This window comes from Ischnura elegans, chromosome 12 (assembly GCF_921293095.1).
Source record: "Ischnura elegans chromosome 12, ioIscEleg1.1, whole genome shotgun sequence".
Lineage (NCBI taxonomy): Eukaryota > Metazoa > Arthropoda > Insecta > Odonata > Coenagrionidae > Ischnura > Ischnura elegans.
In genome coordinates this window covers 27,056,687-27,082,475 of record NC_060257.1, presented here as the reverse complement: position 1 = coordinate 27,082,475, position 25,789 = coordinate 27,056,687, and the positions used below count along the sequence as shown (strand labels likewise).

General features: G+C 36.5%; 1 protein-coding gene across 1 annotated transcript; it reads right to left on the bottom strand.

The window, feature by feature from the left end:
- Positions 1-7,771: 7,771 nt before the first annotated feature.
- Positions 7,772-9,328, bottom strand: LOC124169578. The gene is made up of 3 exons (XM_046548219.1): positions 9,290-9,328; positions 8,641-8,678; positions 7,772-8,255 (listed from the first exon to the last, which is right to left on the bottom strand). Exons 1-3 carry the CDS (start codon positions 9,326-9,328, stop codon positions 7,772-7,774), a joined length of 561 nt encoding a protein of 186 aa, XP_046404175.1.
- Positions 9,329-25,789: the final 16,461 nt, after the last annotated feature.

Below are 25,789 nucleotides of genomic sequence, written 5' to 3'. Positions count from 1 at the left end.
CAGAACTGAATGACAGTACCATGTTCTTACACTTTCACCACCATAGCGGAAGTACCTCGAGTTTTATTCAGAAATAAAATTTAAATATGAGCTTTTAAAAATGGTGAATTAAATCCAATATAGGCGCTGCAATCACAATAGGTGCAATAAATGTACGCAAACCAAAATCACTGAAAGCACTAATAGATATTTTGAGACGTCAAGTATCCCGAAATTGTTAGGAATTGATGGTTTCATCGCGTGCTAATGATTGTTAAGAAGAGAGTATTGAGAACTAGAGTAATATGAGGAATCATGCAAGTGGGAGTTACATCATGGCCACTTTGAGGTGCTATAAAAGAAAATAACAAGGCACGATTAGTCTGGTACGAGACGAGGCTCGTAAGAGATGATATTCCCCCTCTATAATTACTAACCCTCATTTATAAATATTTTTTTTTCCTCATTTATTTCAATTCACTTTAAGAATATTTATCTTCTACCGCTATCTCTGTAGCGTTACTATTTCCTTCCTTCCATTAAGTCTCGCTGATACTGTTCAACGTGGGCGTATTTGAGTCAAATTGGCGTATTGTTCCAGTTACATAATTGAAAATATGATTGCTACCTATTGGAAATATGAAACCATTTTTAGTGGGTGTGTAGGTCATTTTTACGAAATATTACCTGCCCAATATCGTTCAATTCTATGCCCCAAGCCCAATATTACACTAGGGTGTATATGATTCAGTTTTAATTGGTACCTGATAAATATTTTATGTGTAAAGAACTGAAAAAGGTGATTTTGTGGTCAACGCGAGCTAGCGTAGAAATTAAAGAAAACGAATATAATATTAATAAAAAGTACATTTCAGGGATAGTTTTTCTGGGACGCTTTTTTCCATTGCTAAAGAATAATGCTGGGCGTGCATTGCCTGTTTTGGGAAGGGGTTTGAAAATATAATATTCTATCACCGAATGCTCTTCTTTGGAACTGTATTTCCTCATTTCTTTCAATTCAGTATCCTTATATTTATTATCTCTCACTACGTTTATAGATTGCCTATTCTCGTCTTATTTTATTGTTACCTAACGCTTCATTATACCAAATGGCATTATTTATGTAAGGTGAATTCAAGTAAACACACCATATTTTCCTACATATATTGTTGAATAGATGATGAGCAGGGAAGCATGTTACAATAATTTGTATTTTGGATGTAAAGATTAATTATTGGGAATTACAAGGCACATTAAGACTCCTGTAAATAGATTCCATTCTTTATATCATAAATGTTAATGTTCAGGAATACATATTGCATTCATGAATATTTACACCACAGTTCTGATTCAAGCCATCAAAATATTTCCAGACCTCAAAATATCTGGAATAGATGCTTTAAGAAGTTATTCGTTAAAAAAATGTAAAAATTATTATTGAGCCCAATAAATAATGTATTACACCCCACCATTCCTGACGAATGGAAATGATTGGGATGTAAAGAAAAACGATATTCTCTTCTGGCGAGATTGTGACGACGGAGAAACGATTAACTTTGCAGCCACGGACTCTTGAATTTCATAGCACCTGCTCCGACCCTACCGTGGAGGGAATCCGGGCTGGAGAGGTGACAATCTGGACACTGAAGGGGCATCCTCTGCTTTCGCCGTGAAAATCCAAAGGGTCGGACACGTGAGTGAGCTCCGGGAAATGAGAAATCCTCGGCCGACAGGCGTCCTTTTAAAGATTCGTGGGATGGACGGAGGTCAAAAGCTGGGCGGAGTCATTTGTTACGGCGAAACAGCCTCCCAAACACAATATCCCTCCTGTATGGGTACCAGCCCAAGCAGAAATCAATATCCCAACAGCACCCATACAAAATTGTTGGTTTTAACATACAATAACCATGTTAATCCATTTAACGTTGTATGGATATCTGTCAAATATCCAAAGGACCAACCAAAAATCGTTGTGGCGAGGTCCAACAGTGAACAGGGAGGTCCACATTACAATATCTCTTAGATATCTTGACATTATCTAATGAGTAGGTAATAGATGAGCTTATTATGTTTTTTTTTGTTATCCCCAGACATACAGACAAAACAATGCTCTTCAATTCTATTTACAATATTTTAATAGAATGATTATTACAACTTGGAATTTATGTACCGTTATCTTTACAACTTGTGGATGTTACTGATTGGATATCTAAGTAACTTATTCGAAATATCCATCGTGTTATTACAACTTGCCATATGGAGGGCTGTTGTCCCCCTCCCTTGGGTATCCGCCCTTGCCCGCCAGCTACCTGAGTCGGTCCGCGAGTGCTGGGAGGAGGAACGGACCGACCATAAAAACTATGGGACCGACACAAGTAGTCGGCGGAACTGTTTGCCACCCTATGGTATACAGACTACAGATACGAGTGCAATCACAAAAGTAAGGTATCCAAATCTTTTAGAAATAAAAGAAACTATTTATGTTCTATGATTTATACATAATTTTAAAGATTGATTAATTTGATACTTTCCTTCATCAAAAGAAAACGAAAGGAATTCATTGCGATTCGTTACCCACCATTAGTGTATTCATAATATACAAATTATTTGGTTTTAGAAGTCGCAGGGTAGATTAATGTTAATGGTCAATATTAACCTCAATTGAAAAAGGTCAGATTACCGGCCATGCAATGCCACTCCACGTGACGTCACAGGGATCTAGTTTCTATACGAGTAGATAGGAGTTTTACATCGTCTGAGAATTTGTATTTCAATTCGTTAAAAATGGGTCGAAATTTAGGAAAATATTACTAACTTTATACTTTTCTCCAAATAGAATCTCCCAAAATTTCGATTTTATGTAGTGTGTATATCCACCCAATGAAGGGTAGTTAGTTAGTTGGATATTTAGGCATGGACGATGATAGCAGCGGATATAACAAGGTTGGAACCATTTGAAATGTCGGGTCCATAAGAATAATGGAGGTTAAATGGATGGGTCGTGTTGAAAATGCGTGAGTTCTAATATAGAGTAGGAGGGAAGATTAAGTCTTTTCAAAAACCTTGGATAAAAGACTGGATATAACATAGCACCTGTCCCCCCTCCCCATAGATCCGCAACAGTCTACTTTGACCGCATTTAAGTGAATAAAAGTGAACCCAGTATCGAACTAATGATCAATGATTATTGAATTTAAAAAAAATGAATTGCAGAGTGTACTAGAATATCACTTGGTGCCAATTTCCTGATTTGTAAAGGTGATTGAACCATTATTTTACGTTCTTTAACATTTGCTCTCAAATGACGAAAAATCCACAATTATCTACTACTAAACCTGACACTATTTCATAGTGTGATACCCCTACATCCAAACACAAATTTTAAAAAAATACCCATTATAAAGCCTTTTCCGTTTCCGCAATACTGACTGGTTGAGCTAAAAAAATTTGTAGTCGCGCACTTCCTCATTTTCAAAGATTGATACGTCAATGTAAAGTTATTATCATATAACATATTACTGGTACGCTCTCGAATTCCTGGCGGATAATGAAGAATTCCAAGGAATAACCATTGTATAATCAGGAATAACTTATTCCCGTTCCATCCGTCGGAAACAATTTCAACGACAGCATCACAGAGAGTCAAAGATAACTGAGTTGATCAGTACACGGAAGCGCGTGCCAGTATTAGTCGCTGTGAAATTATTTAGCTTTGAAGGGACGGACTCGTCATGAATAATTACTTAAAAATCCATCATTGAATGAAAAAGGTCATATAGATCGTGAATAATTGATATTACCAGATTGTATGATGTATTTTGTTTGACTGTTGCATCAGAAAAGACAAAAATTACCTGCTTTCCAATTTCACGCCCGTCAGATAGGGTTCATCTCATCAAAGACGTTGATTCAGCTTTGCACTCCTAACTAAGCACAACATGGCGTTAAAACGACACTGTTTCTCCTTGGCATATATTTTTGACTTCCGTTTCCATTTCTCGTGAATAATATGTATTACAGCGTGCGAAATTGGTAACTAAGTTGATAAAAACCAATATTTCATGCTTTCAAATGATGATTACTCAATATGATCTTTGGACTGTTCGATGTCTCTAGTGTTTGATAAGGGCTGATATACATTAAGCTTTTCATATATTTAGCAGCTGAATATTTGATTAATCGTAATAATTAAGGTAATTGATATTACTCAGTAGACTGGTCATATTAAGCAAATAGTTTTTTTTCTATTTCTAAAACAATTGGATACCTTACTTTTGGGATTATGCTTGTAGAATAGTAATATTTTTTCTGGCCCCCAATACTACTGTGAGGTTACCCCAAGCTTGGAAGCCCCTTTTCCCTATCCTGAATCCACCACTGAACACAGTTATCACTTCCTCTCCGTCAGAAAATTGTGCATTAACTTTCCACATTCTTAGTTTCTTTCTGGCTAAAATTTTCATTTTTTTCGTTAGGCGTCATAAATGCAATCGGGTGTGTTCGATAAACTTTAAAACTCACCATGTGATTTTATAAGAGGTCTACACAATTATGACTTTCTTCTCGATTATATATTTAATTATCGAATTAATATTTAATTGATATAATACAATAAATATATTAATTGATATACATGAATTCGAATATCTTTTCAATGATTGGGTAAAAATAAAATTGAATGGATTTAAATATTATGACTCCAATATAAAATCTTTCAACTCCTTGATTTTATGCGGTGCATAATAGAAGCGACTTTAATTTGTAGTTATAATACATATGTAGCATGTTTCACTATGAAATCAAGAGTGGAACTATTCGAAATGTGGTGCCACCGAAGAATGATATAGATAAAATGGTTCGACCCTGTAAGTAACGAGGAAGTGCTAAAAAGAGTGGGAGATAAGAAAAGTCTTCTTAAAACTTAAGCAGAAGATGGAACAACTTAGTTGGCCATATTATGATGATGGCCTGATGAAAAGAATTGTAGAAGGACAGTTGGAAGGGAAGAAGGGCAAGGGACGGCCCCGAATGAGTTACATAGGATAAGTTTTTAAGGATGCAACAGAGAAGACATACGTCACTATGAAAAGTCATCGAATAGGAGAGAGGAATGGAGAGCTGCGTCAAACCATTATTAGGATTATTGACTAACGATGAATCATGGAATAAATAACGCAGACATATAATAGTATAATTGACTTTTTTTCTCAGGAACCGCTCGTGTAAATACCCGGTCGAAATCTCCGGGCATTTTTGGCGTCAAATAGCGCGTGAATCTTATTTCTTGTCATTGTCTTTATCGATTTTTTATAACGTGATACAGTTATTGATAAGTTCAACTTGATTCTATTTCTTATGTCACTACAACAATAGCAATACGATTATAGGACAATACCTTCGATCGACCTCAGTAGATTTACGTGTTCGTTGTATCAATGGAGGCCGAGAGTGAGCGTAATAGAATTACGTGTTTCTTGTTTCAGGCCTAGTTCTAATTATTTCCCAAAATCACGCAAAAACAGAATATATAGAGGCATGTTATAGTTAGACTTTAAGGAGGACGAGCAAAAAATACGTCCATTACAAGCACTTTAAAACTGCGGAGTAAGTATTTAGTGGAAGGAGATAGTGGTGGGGAAACGTAAAACGTTTTTTGCTTGTATTCTCATCCTCAAAGTCCCAGATTTACAATTTCTCCGACCCAATTCCAACCAGCAGTTGTGGGAACTGATTTTTTTTTCACCACGCCCCAAAATTACCCGATATGAGCGATAAACGTTCAGGCAGTGAGCATTATGCAACAATCGTCGAGCCATAATGAAAACCCTGATAGCCTTAGTAATTTAGATTTCTCGAAGAGGACACGCTTCTTTGTGTGAGGAGCGTCCACTTAAAATCCTTTCAACCAGACGACGATTAATTTTTTTGTGTGCTCTCTCCCTCCCCGACAAAGAATACCAGTATGCGGTAGGATGTAGGGGAAAGGCAGGCATTCCCTTATTATGGTCTCGCAGATGTAGACCACAATGGGGTTTTCCCGTACTTGGAGGTGCACACAAGAGCACACGAGACACACCCTTAACTCCATTCTCCACCCGTCAGACACATGAAAATCCCTTTCCCTAAAACCCTCGGAGAAAGACTAATTTCACCGTTGAAATTGTTCAAACCTTACATTTCCACACTCGTAATTTTATCTGGCTCTAATTTTCTACTTAATTCGTAACACAGAATAGATGATATATAAGTAGGTCTTGATTTATGATAATTATATTAACGATATTAGTTCACTTACCAAAACTAGGCACAAATACTGATTGTGAGATATGCAGTGAAATTAGGCACTCCAGAATATTCACTCTTTTGCAGGGATTGCCATTGCCAAAGCAGGTCATCAGTGATTCATCATCGAAATAAGTGTCCATATACAATAATAAAAGGATTAGAACAAAAAACCATTATAAAATAAAAATAGAATGCAATAATGAGAAATTGTTATTAAACAAACATTATAATCAAATTAAATTTAAAAATAAAAGAGTGCGCGCAGTTAACCTAATCCAGTGAACCCATTAAGGCCGGGACACACATGACCGCACCGAGCCCGCGCCGACACACGGCCGAGTGTTGGACGTGCTACGGCGAGAAAGGAAAACAATGCATTCAAACGCGTAGGGACACACACCACCGCACCGTGCCCGCACCGTCATCGTGCTTGGAGACCGCGCCGAGCCCGCACCGTCACCGACTAGTTCAGTTTACTTTTTGACGGTGACGGTGCGGGCTCGTGCAATATGGAGAGCGAGAAACTTATTGAAGAAGTGCGGAAATTCCCAGTTCTTGATTGATTTTCTCTGAATGTAACCATGGACTACAAAATAATCATTGTTACCATAAACAAACACCACAAATTAAGTTACGTTGAACTCCTGTGTTTCCCTTTTCTCAATTACTTAATACTGAATTTGTCGTTTTCTTTTATTATAAACTAAAAACAGTATTGTAAATTTATATATTTATGCTTCCAAATTCTACTATCATATTATATTTAATTCATCCATATGTTTATCTCATTTTCTTTTTCATAACCAAGCCCTTTAGAAGATATACAATTATATCGAAGCGTTGGCTAAATTTGTTTTTTATTTATTTGGACTTAAACCCCAAGAACTCACAAAAATATAAATAAATTAGTTTAAGAAGAGGTAAAGAAAGAATAAAAATTTAATAATAATACTTAACGCACTAACACAGTTGAATTTTCCACAGTTGAAAGTTGAAGTTCAAAATATTATCTCTACTTGTACGTTAAAGTCTAATGTCATTTAGCGTTAAATCTTGGGCGTATTATATTCCCAGTGCAGCCCTCGCTTGCCACTTTACACTTCCAACTGGAGAGTTAAAGAAATCCTTGAGTTTTTCTCGAACAGCAAACGCTTCTCCTGTTGACCCTCTTCGTAGACGGGGTAGGTCTTGAAGATTGCAGGCCCTGCTAGGGAGTCTGGTGCTCTCAGTCCCATCTTTGCTTTCATTTAATGCTGATATGTTACTTCCTTCATTTTGTCTTATGAAATTGTGGAGAACGCAAGCAGCTAGTACTAAAGTCGTAATGTTTTCAGGATTTCCTTGCTACCGTCGGGAGAAAATGCGAAACTTCTGTACCAAAATTCCAAACGCATTTTCAGAAATCCTCCTAGCTCGGCTTAGACGGCAGTTAAATATCCTTTTGTCATCTGTCAAACCTTTTCCAGGATAAGGTCTCATCATATACCTTTTAAGAGGAAAGGCTTCATCACCTACAATGACCATTGGCAGTTGGAAATTTGTTCCAGGTAGTGCTCCACCCCTTGGAACATTGAGCTGGCCATGCTCCAGAGCTCTTCCAAAATTCGAGTTTTAAAAAAATACCTCCATCCGAGTTTTTCCCGTAAGCTCCGACGTCTACCACAATGAAGTTGTAGCATGGGTCAACTAAGGCTAGAAGTACAATGGAGTATGAGTGTTTGTAATTCCAGTATAGACTGCCTGATAACTTCGGAGCTTGAATTGTAACATGCTTCCCATCCAAGACTCCAATACAGTTGGGGAACTGCCACTTTTCCCAAAACTCAGATGCCACAGTGTTCCATTTTGCTTCATCTGGCACAGGCATGACCTCGTTTTGAATAACGTCCACTATTGCTTTACATGTACTGTGAATGATAGCAGCTACAGTCAATCTGTCCAGCCTATAGCTGAATGAAATTGTCTTGAAAGTATCCCCGGTTGCAAGAAACCTGAAAAAAGATATTTTGATAGATTTTAACATAAAATTATTATTCTAAAAGAATATTTTTTAGGAGGGCCGGAAGAGTGCAGGAAAAAGTGAGCCTCGTTTCGATATCAGCTCCGTTGAACTCTACAGAAGAGGAAGACAAAATCAGGACAAGCTGCAGCCAAAAAACAAAAGTACAAGTACGAAGACATTTTGGAATTTTTGCTCCATCATATTGTGGAGAGAGAAACCCTCTCAAATGTGCCATCAATAGAATACCAAAGGGATGATTCTCAATTTGACCCAAGAGTGGAAGAGCCTGAACATGATCCCGAAAGTGAGCTTGAAAGCCAAAACGATGTTTCTCAATATCCTGGTTCAAGTTCACAGATTACAGTTCAGCCTACCTCTCTAGTTCCTCCAGCTGAGTCCACGCAAGCCATTTCTGGGAAAAGAAACCACTTTATTAGGCCATTGAATGCTACACGAAGGGGATCAAATAATAAAAAACTGGCGCAAGAGTCTCCTTCGAGCCAACTTATGGCGTACATATTAGCCGAAAAAGAGGCAGAAAAAATCAGAGTTAATCCTTAATTGGACCCCGTATTATTAAACCAGGCAAAAACTTCAATTTTCACCACTGTGTAAGACTTTGAGTTGAAGCAGTTATCAAAAAATTAAAGCGTCGCAGGCAGCAATGATTCCTCCACACGTTCATCATTCACCAATGAATCACCTCATTACAGTTCCCTTAACGAAAGCAACCAACAAATAACAAATCCACTTTCCGTGCATACGAAGAACCACGCCTCGTTTTTTAAATTGTAAAAATAATAATATTAACATGTTAAGTATTAAAAATTTAGCAATGAAAGTATTGAATTTTTTAAAATTGTGTTTCTATTACCGCTGGTGACTCTCTTATGCAAAAAAAAATTATGCAAAACTACAGAAATTAGAAAAGAAGAATATTTGGTCATGTGTGTGTGTTATATACATATATACACACACACATATATGTACACCTCCTAAAAACGCACAAATATGGGCACATACCTTAAGCACACAGCCAGACGTTCTCTTAGTGGAATACATCTCCTCCAAAAAGTATCGTTCTTCTTCAGATGTTCTTGGAGCTTGTTGAGGAGAAGATGGAGAAGAAGGTATTTTTTGTCATTCGAAAATATCCGAAGAACTTGATTTCATCATCCATGAGAAGACGAAACAGGGTATTAAATTCTCCCTCAATGGGTCTTGATTTCTATGCACTGTCCACCCAAGTTCTCTTTCTTCGCCTCCTCAAAGTTTCCTCTTTTTCCTCTTCATCTAGTGCCAAGGCAATCACCGCTTGATCACTGTCCCGAAAGTTTGAAAACATGATCGAGATCAGAAAAACACACCACGCTAGGAGCAGAAATGAGACAATACTGACGGCCGTCGCACGGGGCAGTGACGGGCCCGTGTGTTCTCCTACCACCGTCACCAACAATCGTCCGTGCCGCGGCCGTGTGTCGGCGCGGGCTCGGTGCGGTTATGTGTGTCCCGGCCTTTATGAGGAAAATTAAGTCATTCTCTCAAAGAGTAATAGACAAAAATGAGAATAAATTTTATGTTAGCAAAACAAATTTATTGAAATTATTACTATTCATACAGTATTATATAAGAATCTTGAAGCATACTTTAAACTTCAATTAAAGCGCCTGTGGCATCGGCTAAACATCTAAATGGGCCAGATATAGAGTCCATGGCCTTCTGGAGGAAGTTGCGTGGGATATTTTTGATAACTTCATGAGTCCATGCTTTCAATTGTTCCCGTGTGCGTGATTGCATAATATATACCTTATCTTTTGCCCAGCCGCATAAAAAGTTCGCATTGTATCTACGAGGCCACTCATAAGGTCCTAGTCTCCCAAGCCAGCGTCTTGGAAACTTCTCAACCAACTTCACAAACAACATTAGCAAAGTGAGGTGGTAGGCATAAAAATAATGCCATTGATGTTATACCATGAATACTTGTATAGTGATATTTACATTTACACATTGTTTTCATTATTATTATTTATATATTAAAAGCTCTACAGCTATATTAAAACACCTAGTTATATACCAACTACCCTTTATCATCACCCTAAATTAAGAAATTATCACCCTTTTATATTCTCGGTCACTTTAAAATTAAATTTTTGAAATTACGTATTCAATAATTATTTATTATTAGCTCGATACACGGTTAGCATTTACGTATCAATATTCGGTCAACATAGTTATGACTTCCTCTGTGTTATATACATGAAAATTCCTTTCCTCAAAACCCTACTACTAATACTAATTTCTCTGTTGAAACTCTTCCAGTCTTACCTTACCTCTCTTCAAGTTTAACCTGGCTCTATTTTTACTCATTTCAAAACACATAACAAAACACTACTCAAGCGACAGGCGGGCACTGCGCATGTAGGGCATTTGCGCGTCCATGGTACCACACGCTCAAGTCATTTCAGACCGTTTGTTGATAGTTTATGGTTAGTAGCAATCTCATTAACTACACTGCCTCAATTGGTTCCAGAAAACTCGCTGAATGGCTTCAGTATTGACATATCTTGGCCTTATTGCCGTTAAAAGAGAGTTTTTGATGCATTGTGGCTATAGTGTGAAACATTACGTTCATTTCCATTTAAAAAAATGATGAGACAGTTTTGACTTTTGAAAGTGTTCTAATCCATGACAACGCCCGTCATCTCAGCGCTGATGCAGCCCAACTGCTCCTTGACCAATTATAATGGAGCATTTTTGATCACCTGCCGTGCAATGCCGACATAATGCCTGGGGTCTTCCATCTTCACGCTGAAATGAAGATGTGGCTAAAAGGCAAGCGTTTTCAAACGGGCGATGAGCTTCAGAACAAAGGCATAATTCATTCATAATTCCATGAAGAGAGGCACAACAAATTCCTCTATCGGCGAGGCGATGATGTCGAAAGGACACCACGAGTATGCTAAACCTTTAGCAATGAAATAATTTTTGATCAATCACTTCGTCTTCTCATTATGACCTATCGGAGGTGGAAAAAAACGGCCCTTATATTTTACACCCGTGCCCGTGACCAATTATATATTGTCTCTTGTTCTATGCAGTGCTTTAGTAAAAAATGTTTAACTAAAAAGAGGTAATCCACGCCACGTCTTCTTAAAATCTAAACCAGAGGTCTTCAACATTTTTTATTTCAAGAGCCAATAATCGATTTTACATCGTCCGGAGGGCCACAATATTCCACGTCATTCCAACAGCACATCAGTAAAATTTAAAGTCTATAGTTTCAAAGAGCGGTAATCTATATTGGTTAAAAATTTAAATCAGTCAATGCGATTAATGATATTGTTATTTTTGAGGATTTTTTCTATGTATATTTTTTACTCTGTGGCGCGATACATTATTTTCTTTAGCCTCTAGGAGCCACAAGATAGCCAGCCAGCCAATCGCATGCGGTCTCTGGGCCACTAGTTGAAGACCCTTAATCCAAACAGTTTTACCTTGCACATCAGCACCCAAATATTAATTTAAGTGGTTGCGAATTTTTATATGGGCGGTTATATTGATACGTAGTTCCTATTCTTTAAGATGAGAAGTTTCACTGAAAGAGGTGCAATAATCATGTCGAGATTGTAATGCCCCTTCAAGGATTCTCAGTTCACAGACCCGGCTTTGAGAGTAGCGACTCTGTGAGGATTCGGTTGACCGTACCGTCGTCTGGACAAAGACCATTAGCTCCATCCCTTCAATCTAGACAGTCCTTTTTTTTAAAAAAAAGCTAAGAGCCCGTCCTCATAAGAGGTGAACCCAGGTCAAGCAAGCTGGAAGCACCCGTGCCCGGAGAGTAGTGTAAGTCTGTAAGGAGTTAACTCGTTAGGAACTCTGCGTATTTTTTTCGCAATTTTTTTTCTCCCCCTTTACCACTCTCATAAAATATTTCCGGGCTTCGATTTTTTTCTTACGCGCTCGGCGCTGCAACGGCGGTGCCAGGAACCATTTTTCACGCTCATCTGTCCCGCGAGTGATTAATTGGGCGACTCAATCGAGACGCGAGGCGAAAAAAAATGAAGAGCGTCGGAAAGAGATGAATGGGGCAAGTCTCATCGGACTATAGTGCTCTGTCCATTTACCTGTGGGAGTGTGGCGTGAATTAGCGTTGGGAGTAGGTTATAGCCCTTGTGTGGCCATTCCGTTATCTAACAGCTGTGGAGAATTTCGATAAAAAAAACCGGAAAGTCATTATTTGTCATCAACTTCATTCCTGACGCTATTAAGGCAGATTGGAATTGAAAAAGAAAAAAAGATACAGTTTGAGTGGAGAACGCAATGTTTTGTATTGCATGATTGTTAGACTCTTCATATTTTTTATTTGTTGCCTAGATTACTGGCTCTATTTCTCTTTTGGAGCATAAGTTTTACGTACTAACAAAAATTGGAGTCACTTCTTAGAGTGTGTAAAACTTAGGCACAAATAGTTTTAATTGAGAAAAAAAATAGAAATTAGTCCTTGAGGATTAAAGGGCAAGTTATTTTTATGTATCTTACGGGGAGGAAGTCATAACTTTGTGGACAGCATATCGATATACAATATAAATATGATATAATATAAATCGATATGTAAATAAAAGAGGATGTCTGTTTGTTTGTCCGTTTTGTGTTTCCATACGGCAACAGGGATTGCAACCAAAGTTAATACATAGATTGCTGTTATGGTACCGCACCCTTTAGTGCTACTAGCAATTGCGTTCAACGCGTCCTTTGCAATATTTTCTCATTACTGTTCTTTACGTCACGTCATTCAACTTCGGCAGAGCGAAATCCTGCCAATTAGGCACACCTATTTACATGGTCTATAAGTAAATACAATAATTCATACTATACGATCATGAATTCCAAGCTCTACGTTTCCAACTTATCTGTCTACTATCCTTCCCGAGCAACGCCGGTTGGCCTCCTAGTAATAGTATAAATGTGAACCGAGTATTGAATCAATGATGAATAATTCTTTAATGCATAGTTCCAATACATGAGTTGCGCAATGAACGAGAATAAAGCTATCTAGTGATTTTAAGATTCGGGAAAGTGATGTAAGGACGAAGAAAGGTGAATTTTTGGATTGCTTCGTCTGTTGTGATTTTTTATAACACGGGAGAATAAATAATCTGAGATACTGATTGGGTGATGTGAAAACGTACAAAGACAGGAAAATCAAAAAGCCTTTAGGTGGTTGAGACCTATACGCCTCCATTTAGATGATTGAAAAGTCAATCGGATGACCGCTTTCGAAGATAGTTATATTTCTACCCTAAATTGGCATTTAGATTTTGTTTCATCATACTTGCTCTTACTCTTATGGTCACTCAAATCCAAGCCTATTGGCCTCACCAAGTAATTGTCTCCAGGCTATGTCCTTCACTGCGTCAACCTCTTCCCCAAATCTTCTCATGTCTTCCATCACTTCGTCATTCCATTTTCTCACGTTCCATGTCCCGAAACTCAAGTCCTTGTGTCTAGGTTTGGGTTTTATTCCATTTCATCCGTCCGTATCCGAGGCATTTTGTTGGCGTTTCCTAACAATGCCTTAATGCAATATAGGGCTGTTAGCCCTATGCTCAACCCCTAATCTGAATGGAGGACCGCAACTACTTGTTTTCAGTTGATCCATCTACTGAAAAATCTGTGGAATATTTTTAAACCTTGACTAGATTTTTAATCAAAATAACGCCATTAGAAATTGAAATTTTTTATAGTCCATTCATTCTTGCAATTCTACTGCCAAGTAAAGTTGGATTTATTGCTTTGTTTAGCTGCCACCGATGTTTTGACCCGACGAGACCAAGAGCGCATCATATTTTTACCGCCTTTGACTAGACGCTTTATTCAGTTTTAGCCCTATTTAAGTAAGTTGTATATAGCAGTGTGATTTCTTCAAATGTATTAAGGCTCAATACATTTCCCCCTATATAGGAGAACATATATAGAATCATGAATTTATAAAATTCATGATTCTATATATGTTCTCTGCATAAATATTGATACCGTTTTATATATATCGGACATAGCTTATGTAATGTTTATTGTGCATCTACCTGCAAGAAATTGATAATTGATTGCAAATAATTGATAAGAAATACAGACATGAATATTTTGGCATATTTTTTACAATTAGAACAATTTTTTACCTGGAATTATATCTGGAGCTGATGTATTAATGCCTCGAATAATTTTAACAGTGGAAACCGAAAGTCGATATATTGGCGCCTTGACCTTCTAAAGACCAAAAACCCAGAAATTTTCAGGATAATTCTTAGGATTGGGAGAGAAAGTACGATGGATGTTTAGGAAAATGGAAAGCATAGTTTTATGCACAGGGCAAAGAAAGGTAAAGGTTCGTGCAGAACAATTTTCAGAAATCTTTTTCGTGGCTATTCATGCATGAAAAATAAATGTCACTCTCCCATTTTTTTCATTTCGCCAGATTAAATACAACATTTAAAGATAATTTACGAATATCTAAAAGCCACTTGTCTATATATTTCTCAAGAACTTAGACGCATTATCACTAAGAGGTATTGCTAACAGTAGTCCAGAAGAATCTTGTCGCGGCGCAGTTCATGTAAATTTCTCCGGAAAATACTTTTGATTGGGAAAGAAAATAAACTGGGAACATGGATATCGTAGTGGTCTTGGGAGTGTCTCGGAAAGGCAAAAGTATGTTATTCGAATCCCATTCTTGAAGGATTTTTCACGTAGAATTTCAAGTAAATTTCATCGCCCTTCACGCGGAAGGGTCGACATATTACAAAGAAAATTTTGTCTTAAACCAATAAAAATTCAAGAAATCAGGAGTTGAGAAGCCAAGGTGTAAAAGTGATTTTCTTTCTGAACAAGTATATTTCACCACCGTTCATGCGGCCGGCTTAAAATATTACACAGTAATAATTTAACATATAATTACCGAAAATAAATATTCTATTAAATAAAATGCCTATCGCACAAATAACATGGGAATTTAGCTGGTTTATTCAATCGTTGCGTCATTGATTTACCCTATCAGTAATATTAAAGAGATCTTATTCATAATGCTCCTTGGATTTTAGCTCAATCGTGATATTGTAACTGATATAATTGGTTCGGAAAGGCAAAGGTCCGTGGTTCAGATCCCGGTTCAGAATAATTTTTTCTCGCGTTGATGCAAGCATAGTTCACCGCTGTTCACGTGGCAGGCTTAAAATATTACGATACCATAATTTGAGTTTTTAACCAATAAAACTTAATGAAATGAGATTGACTCAGCGGGAGTGATACCTCTTCTGAAGTGCCGTGACCATAGTATGTGCGTGTTGATTCAAAGTCAGTCGTGCGGATGCAGAACTAGGCGGTTGGGAAACCATTCGAGCAGATGTCTAGGAACAAGGTCTTACCTCACGGGTACCGCGTGACTCGCAAGTACCCCTCTTCTCCCACGCACGAGACCATTACGTGCGAGTAGTATACCTTTAAATCCCAGCCTCCCACTTCCAAGCTGGAGTGGGATCTCAACGGTCTTGAACCGCGGAGCAGACGGCCTGATTGGCTCTCTCGCAGTCATTGCCGGTGAACTCAGGTGCGCCGTTAGGCACGTCCAGATGCTCCGACACACTCCGACGAGTGGCCATTGTTGGACTCCCATACACTATCCAATCTTCTTGTTTTGCCATTAAGGTGGTAATGTTTTGCACGAATTCACAATTCAAAACGCATATTTTCGCATATTTTTCACATAGGTATGCTTATCAAAAACGTGGGTATCCATAATGGACGATATCTGCTCCAACCATAAATAATTTTCTCGCTTTCCCTCGTCACTAATGTTTATTAATATTACAATGCTGACGAATGCGACCAGTCAATGACTCACACACTCACTCGTGTAAATGCTTAGGGGTGAACGAGACGGGATACGGCAAAAAGTCTTATGAAGACTCCCTCTAATATCGTCTGAAACCCTAAGAAATGTTGTCGAAAAATTCAATTTTCTATTTTTTTTCAAATGTCTTTATTTTATTTATTTATTTATTATCAAATTCCCCGTAAACAGCACATGACGGCCTTTTACAACGAGGATTTCCAATATTAACAAATTACAACACAAACATCCATGCCCTGGATAGGGATCACCTACCCAGGCGGGATTCGAACCCACGACCTACGGTTTGGCAGGCGAGGACTTTACCCCACCGCCACCGAGGCCGGCAATCTATCTATTTATTTAAAATTGAAAAAATAAAAAAATCGTTTTGAAAATGGCCACCAAAATTAGTAAAATAAAAATTTGATATTCCTCATAAATTTATAAATTATACCTGTTTGCCTTCTACGTGGAAACCTACGTTATCCATTAATACATGTAAGTGTGCGGAATTACAAAGACATTTAAAGTTTCTCGAGCTACGCACGGGATCTCCTTCCAGCGTTTCGATGGGCTAGAGATGATATCCCTTCCAACGATGGGCGAGTACCTTGTCGAAACTTTGGAAGGAGATATGGAGAACATGACCCGGTGTATAACTCGAGAAACTTTCACTACCATTGCTCGCCGGGAAAGAACCAAACAGTAAATGGAATTAAAAAGCATTACGTTTAACGGTAAGTTTTATGTTAGGTCAATCTTAATAAATCACGCCCGAGACAACGACTTAGGTACGTATAAATATTATATAATTGCGCGTACGTAAATTTTATATAAATGCGCGTACGTAAATTTTATATAATTGCGCGTACGTAAATTTTATATAATTTTTTTTTCTGAATGGAATGGATTTAGAAGACTTTATTTAATTATTTTCGTGAAGTAGACATGCATTCCGTTTCTCGCCCCAGCTTCCTTAATGGCGCTCGACAGACTGTAGTGGTAGCGGCCGAAGGCGGAGTGCCGCAGTTCCTTTTAGATGCGAAGGAGGTCGCTAGCGTCGGCGCGGTGCTTTTGCCTTGCCTCGTCCGCGGGATATTTGCACTGCGCTCACAATTGATGACCCATTGTGCACGTCTGCGATTAGCCATTTGGTCTCGAAGGATGGACTTGTGGTGGAGGGCGTATTGATGCAGCTGCGGATGGAACTTGCTTAACGATCCGACCGTGTGTCTTGCATTGTCTTTCGAGAAATAGAGAATCAAGAAAAAAATGAGGATTCGATTTATTAAGACAAGGAGGACCATGAAACGTGTCATTAGAAATTAATCTTATGTTGGATTTTCTGATGAAATTCCTGGGGCATCTTTTGATTTCAGGGGACCTGTTGTAATTGAGTCGATTTATATTTCTCAATTTTCAGGCCTCATAAATTTGTAAATCTTCACATAATTTCATTGAGCCATTAGATTTTTTAGTATTTTTTTTAAATTTAAAGATTGCCTTTATTACCATACACAAACTTGGTCCTTCTAAGCCGTATCGCTGGTCAGAAGGTTCCAATTATCCTACATAGTGGCAAAACTGAAAGCATAGCATTTATATTGCATTACAAGTAACAATTTCGTAACCAAAAAAAACAATAACATGGCAAAAAAGTTTAAGGAGCTTTGAAACAAAAATATTAAATTTTAATATGATTTGTACATTTAAGATTCATTAAGGAAATTACAAATTAGCAGTTTCACTTATTAACCATTCCTTCACTTTTCTTTTAATATCGGCCAAAGATTTTAGATTACATAGAGCCTTTGGCATACAATTGAAGGTATGAGGTACAACATACTTCAGCAATCTTTTACCATGCATGTTATAGTGAAGATACGTTTCCAGCAAAGGACTGTTACGTTTATCCATAGAATTTTAACCATTATCAATGTTTAATGAATAAGTGTAGATTTAACCAATAGCCGGTGTTTCATCTTACGCTAAATATTAAAACGAAATTATCATTGTCTATTTTATCCTCCTTTTTGTGGGCGATATCGCTCATTACGTGATTCTACCCGAATGCTGCTTGGGGTTGATGAAGGTTAACACTGTTATTAACATTCAGAGTAATTTAGATGGTTTATTTATTTGTCCTACTCAGTACTGTGAGGATTTTTGTTTTTTTGTGGTAGGTATAGTAGTTGTTCTATTGTAAAAATATTTACATGCTGAATTTCATTTGATTTGTAAAGTTCGTTTGTTATCAAATCATTATCTAATCAAATACTCAATTAATAATGGTATTACAATTTCATAAATATCACTGTTTGAACAAGAGAGAGGAGAGTGGCCTCTAAATTTAGCTGGATAATTTGGATATGTATTATATCGAATATTCTTGACTTTCCAAGATTAAACATGTTTATACTCCTACCAGTAATGAAGGGCTAAGATGTTTCAAATGGATGCTAAATCTGATGGCTGAAAGAAAGAAGCATAATTATGGACATAAAGGAGTAAACCTTTATGAGGTTTGCCATTATATTTATATGGGCACGACCCGGGTTTCGTAACGTGGTTATATCTTCTGTGTAGATGTAACTTCGTTACCCACGAACTACGTTACGCGCCCATATTTATATTAAAGTGAACGTGATAAAGTTTTACTCCTTTATAACCAATATGGAGAGGTTTCACAAAGTCTAGCCTGAAGTTATCAGTGATAGCATAATAATGACTCATTTGTTTCACCAATTTTCGTTTCATATTCTTTCATCGCAGGATTCTATTCGTATTTTCAATAAATATACGTATCGTGTTACTAAATGAAAATATTATACAACTTCCAGCAGATACTTCACTATAGGGGGAGGAGTTAGATTCCCTCCCATGGCCTCAAAGAAATAAAAAAATATATAAGACTATTGTCTATTTTTGACGTATAATTACTGCATCCACTTAAATTTAAAGTTTTAATGCCAAAATCATGTAAAAATATATTTCCAGGCATGTATGTCATTTTTTGCCCCGAAGGCATATTTCTAGTTATGCCACTGACGTCCAGAAATCCTCTAAATATGAAACTGTGTTACGATTTTTAAGACCCAAAATTTGTCTGTCATCGGTACCTAATTTTTTTTCATATCGTTCTAAATGTAAAAAAATATTAATTCGTAAAAATTCAGATTAATATTTTATACTTAAATATGAAATTACTAACAGTGGAATAATACTAAGATCCATTTCGCTTTGTGTCAGCTGGTCATTGGGTGACTAATAAGTCTTGCAAATCATATGATTGCATGCTAGCATAACCAACTTGGAAATTTAAATCATCAAAGACCAGGATCAAATGGTAGCAGTTGAATGATTGGAATACAAAGGAGGGATTTTGTAATACTCCGAAGTGCAGTTCTATTATTATTTCATGTACCATATTTTGTACGTTAGGTTCACTTGAACACGTAATCCATAGGTTTTCTTCGCCAATTATGCCTTCTCATCAAATATCTGTAAATTTGAACAGCGTTTTTTCCTGTAAAAATAACATACCGACTGTTTCCTTTGCTTTGTGATTAAGGTAGAAATAACTCGTGTCCTCTTCACGTAATCAGCTATTAAATTAAACCTTTACGCTATACTAGGAGGTACTAATTATTGGATCTTCAAATTTGTCCATCGGAATTATTGGAATTGCTATGCATATTTTCATATTTTGTCCCTTAGTTATTACACGATTCCGTCATCTTAATTGGAACTTCAGTCGTGAACGCGTGAAAACTCATTTCCTCAATCTATTATGAATAGTAATTGCTTCGCTTATGGATGTTTTTGAAGAGCATTCATACTGCTTTCGAGAATACTGGATTAAATTCATCAATCATTGATAATATTTTTTTCTCTCTTTCCAATGTGCCGGCGAACCGATAAAGATGTTTTTCCAGCTTAATTTTTCCTGCTGCGTGACGCTAGCAATTTTTAATCTCTCTTGACGTTAATCCTCTTTTATCCGAATGAATTAATCGTAAAAAGCCGGTAAACAAACTTAACGGCATGTGCCGGAATATGAAAAGGGTACAAATTGCGTTACACTCCTGCGTCATTGACAAAGCAGGCTAAGGATTCATTATCGTGTGTTCTGCTGTCCTCTTAATAGTTCCTCATCGAAATGTGTCGCATGCACTCGACATAAGCGGATTCATCGTTTTTAGGTATGGCATTTGTACTTACTGTTTATATATTTCTTTGGCTTTATTTTCCTTGGTTTCTCACGATAAATTTTAATAAATAATTTATCGTTATGAGTTGCGAATAAATTTTTAGCGCTAAATTTTCCTCATTCATCTTGAGTGGCACATTTTCCGCTAGACGAAGGCAGACACAATAAAATATGTACAAATAATGGAATTATATTTTTGAGGCAAACACTTGAAGCTTTGCAAAAATGCTCAATAACTTTTCGCATTGCGAGATTAGACAAATGTCATATTCATTCCCCGTTGCCTAAATGCAGGAATGAAAATGTGATGATTAATCTTAAGGAAGGCGGGATTTCTGTTCCCTTTGACAAACTTCTAGATTTTCCTAGAGAAACTGATTTTTTTTAATATTCCAAAATTCTTATCGATCTTATTTGACCTGATGATACTGTCATTGGTGATAGCGAAACTAGTGTCTTCACCGCAGTAACCGACGCGGTAGTAACCGAAAATGGAAAATCTTACCGCACACCACGAAAACCTCCGTTCTCATATCTTATAGATTAAGTGCCTTCAAATGATATTGGGATATTTCTATTGAATATAATGCTGTTTCATTATTTTCAATATCATTCATGATACGGTTTATTTATTTTTACTTAGTTTTCGGTATTCAAAATTGAATTTGTAATCACATGCTTTGAAAAGTTGTGGAAGTCAATTGTGCACGATTTGTCAGAAAAATATTACTTAAAAATCTACTCAGTCTTATTTGGGACATACTGAAGTAATCTGAGGACATATGAATACAAGTGTAAAACTGTCTATAATTATGCGTCGGGTTCATTACAAAATAATATTTACTTCGCTCTTTAATATTGATTTCATCTTACATTCATATTTTCTCGTCATGGAATGCAATAAATGCAATAAGTAGTGACCCTACTGTGAAGGAAACTTCTTTATATGTGTTGTCAGACTTAAAAGGAATGCAAATGTCTTAATTTTATAATATTTAATGGAAATCTTGGTTTGTAGATAAATTCACGAGAAAACATTTACTGAATCAATGCATTTTTAGGTTTCAAGAGAATCTTTTATGTTAGATCAACTGCGAATCTTTTTTACACTGTCAGTAATACAAGCTATTTTGGGAAAAAATATATTCCAACCAAAAAAATCCTGAGTAACTGCAACATTACCATAATTTATAACTTAGATTGCTAACTTATATAATAATTTATAACACAGATAAATAACTATGCTTTGTGGATTTTTACTTTTGATTAAATTAAAAATCGTGGTTTTTCATCTCATTTACCTACGTCCGTGCTGAGCAAACACGCTTTAAACGGCCTCTTGAAATCAACAAAGTCATTTTCGAGATCACCCTCCATACATACCCACAGCTTACATCCCCTTTCCTTTCCCCCTGCGCGGATCCGCACTTTGTCACGTTCCACGTCTTACGCGACTCTCCCGCTCGCTCCGTGTCATGTCTTCCCGTCCGCACGCACTCCGAGTTAAGCACGTATTCTTCCGTCACTATCCTCGCCACGCCAACCTCTCTCCAACGCCGTATTTACCTTGAACCTTGGGCACGACTGGCAGCAAATCTTGTGGTGAGAGGGTAAAATATTTGTGTGTAAAGTGTGAAGGTATACACTCAGTCAATTGTGTTCCATAAATATTAATAATAACAGTGTTAACGATAGTTTATTACAAATAAATTTGTTTTAAGAATGCATGGTTATAGTTCCCACTGGATAGGTTACAAAGACATTGGTTACATTTTTAATTATTTTTTCGATATGGTCCTGCTAAACATTGTGCTTATAAAAAGTTTCCAGGATTATAATTTCTAGTTGCGTCAATTTACCGTTTTACATATACATGCCTACTTATGCATGAAGAAATATAGCCATCATTATATTCAGTCATTCATAAAAATCATAATCCTCAAAAAATCAGTTAAATATACAATATTGCATTTGAAACTTATTGAAACGTCATGCACATCTAGAAAATGAATAACCTCGGTGATTGAGTATCTTCAGTAGGTGCTTTTTAAACCTAATTTTAATTCTATACTATATGTTTTTTGCTTCAGATTTTTTGTTAATTCATTTGTTGCCATTGGTATTTTAGCATCCATTCCGTTTTGAACAATAGTTATTAAAGAATCGAGGTCCTTGGTAATGCGTTGTATTCCTCACTTCCATGGAATGGTTATAATCTTTATGGATCTTCAGTTTATTGTTTTAATAATTAATTATTGTAATTTCATTTACGGGAAGAGCCCATTTGCATGCAAAGGTGCGAGTAGCAAAATAATATGTCATATTTAAATAGAAAAACACGAAAAATTTAAGACAATGTATATACCCATTAATAGTATAGTATAATATAATATATATACCCATTATAACTGAAATTTCAGGTTGCAATTACTTTTAAAGAATTAAGACATGAATCTGAAACATCAGTCTACTAACACACTTATAAGTACATTGTAAAAGTAAAATAAACCTTTTCCCTGACTTAAAGAAAGGGTAAAAATGAAAAGCAAACTTTTTATACGAATAATGATAACAATATTATTTTAAAAATGGATCTTACATAGTTTCTAAACATCAGAACATTTATATTACTTACATTATTCATCAATGTTAGCACAGAACTCATTAGAGTCTCTCAATATTCGACATGGGGGTGTTATCGAAAAATTCAATTTCTTTGGTTAAAAAGACCAGGATTGCAGGTGATAACTATTGGACAGCTGAAAACTATTGATATTTTTATATAGGATAGTAAATTTTAAAATAAAAAAATTTCCATTCCTAATCTCTTCTCCTCAGAGGGGAGAAGTGGTAAGCTCAAATCTATAAGCCCTCATCTCATATTCACCAAGATTTCTTTCTAGATTTAATTTACATGACATAATTCAAGCGAATTTCCTTTGAATATTTTCTTATTGAAGCTCAAATTTGCTAAAGTGTGGATTTCAAAATTTTGAACAATACTCCAAGATGGATCTCAATAAGAATTCCTACGGCTAAACGTAACTAATGTCAGTGAAGTCTCTTACTGAACGAAAAATGAAACTCAGCATCTCATATGCATTTACGGAAATGAACTTATAAAAGACTCGGATAAATGAAGTAAATTAGGGTACGAATTATTAAGCTAGACTAAAAGCTTTTCATACAATAGTTTTCGTCAAAATCAAAGAGCATAAAACATATTTATTTCTATGCAATTTGAGATAAATTACAGTCATTTCAGTGAGGGCATAACCTTCAACCCACAGAATGAATACATTTTATGAAATAGTTGGAATCTAAATAAATGACTTTATTGAATCTTAAATTTGATTAGGATATTTTATTGTTTTTGATATCAATATATCAATATGGTCACCTGAGCTTTGATCCGCGCATGGAAATTCTGGCCCCTTATAGTTCTAATATTTGGTAATGTGAAAATATTTTTATTTTAGCACAAAAACAGTAATGCCGCTCACATAATTTCTGGTTTACGTTCATCAAAAGATGGTACAGATATTACCTCTGGAGAATATTATTAAGTTACTGTAAAAGAGGCAGTTCAGAACAGAGTTTGTTGAAACTCGTGATCTCAAACGGAAGGCTTATTAAATTCCGTTATTCGTAATCAAAATTCCTATTTTCGTAATGGAATTTAAAAATGTCATACTCCAATTTCAAAATTTCACAATCAAAATTCAAAATTTCATTATCGGAATTTCGTTTTTCATAATGAAAAATGAAAATTTTAACCGGAAAGTGTAAAAACGGCCCCAAATGAAGAAAATAAATAAAAGAGTGGACCTATGACGCTACCCTGAGGTACTCCGGGCATCATACTTCTCAGGCCATCAATCTCCATCAGGCCCTCCCTCAAGGATGGAGCAGTGTTTCTGCGGTTGGCTCGGAGAGAGATTGGACGGATGGACAGAGGAAAGGTGTGTGTGTGTGTGGCAGGAGTAGTTGGTTCGGACGCGACTGAAACGTCTACTCCGCGGCGTCGCAAGATGGGATAACAGACGGACGAATAGATAAGCGGATTTCCCTGTGTGGGTGTCGTATAGGAAAATGGGGTCACGAGCTAGTCTGTGACCCTGGCTCTCGCGATGGCCGGTGGCGATAGGGAAATGGATGGGCGATAGGGAAATGGATGGGCGTCCCTAGGGAAAAAAACAAAAGAATCCATTGTGGTGAACTGAAAACAAAGAAATGAAGGTGGGAATGGAATGGTTGCCTTTTTAGAGCGTCACTGCTCTTTTCCCTCATTGGTGGATATAAATTGAAATCGTAGCAGGAAGCTAGCGGACCGGACGTACTCGTTCGTTTAAATGACTGGTGGGCGGCAATTTTTGGGAATGCAAATAGTCGTATTCGGAACCTCAGTTGAATAATGACATTCAGCCACAAAACCACTAGGTATTAATAGTTCTGGAAAATATGGGCGATATGATCCGTTCTCATTTTAATGGAAAGAAATCGATTGTGAATATCGAGGATTGTTAATGTCGACAAACTGGTTCTTTGGTATCTTTCCCTGTTAAAATTTTTGGGGAAATTATAACAATTGCAGTGTATGCTGAGAACGAGGAAAATGTTATTTGGGGCATTTTTCTGCTGGTATTCGATAGCGTTATCATTTCGCCTCAATATGAAAGAATATAATGTGCAGAGTGGTGTCCAGAGTAGAATACGGATCCCCTTATTAAAGAGCATGAATTATGCACCCTGGGATTTCGTTTAATTAATTAATTCCCAATCAGTTTTTAGTTCTATGGTGGCTCACTCCCATTGATGTTCTCCCAATTTTTAAAATTGTTTTTAACCAAACTCCTGGGTTGAATATTGGCAGGTTAAATATTCCCATTGTGGTTGGCTTCGATGAATGGAGGTGAATGTAAAGAGCGCTGATGACCTCAGCTCCAAATATTACCTTAAAAATTTGACGCACTCATCAAATAGCATGAATGAAGTTCCCTTACATGAATAAAAATGGCTACGTTTTTGTCTCAATGAAACTATAATGGAATAGATTCGCATTCAAGTATTAAAATAACTATTGATGTATGTATTTTTAGAGGACATCTTGATTTTTCCTAAAATTTTATCTGCAATTTCGCACCTCTGTTGTTGCCTTTCGAGCTTCTCTTAATCATCTTAAATTATAAGCAAATACTTTATAATTATTTTCAAGTACTTCAGGTTTGTAAATTCGTCTGTTATCTCAAATGATGCGATTATACGAAATATGATTTGATGCTTTTTCGGTGAATTACTGTTACTTTCTCTAGGAATCCCACCGGGTTAATTAAAAACACCATTTCAAAATAATTATAATATTTTATATAATTTGTCTTGATTGTATTAATATTTTAACTATTTGTATTACACTGTATATATTTTATGT

Coding starts and splice junctions, on each gene's coding strand:
- LOC124169578 (XM_046548219.1), bottom strand. CDS start 9,328: ATGTATTCCACTAAGAGAACGTCTGGCTGTGTGCTTAAG. Junction 8,679..9,289: donor CGTCTGGCTGTGTGCTTAAG/GTATGTGCCCAT, acceptor TTCTTTTCCCAG/AAATGGCTTGCGTGGACTCA. Junction 8,256..8,640: donor CAGCTGGAGGAACTAGAGAG/GTAGGCTGAACT, acceptor ATCTTTTTTCAG/GTTTCTTGCAACCGGGGATA.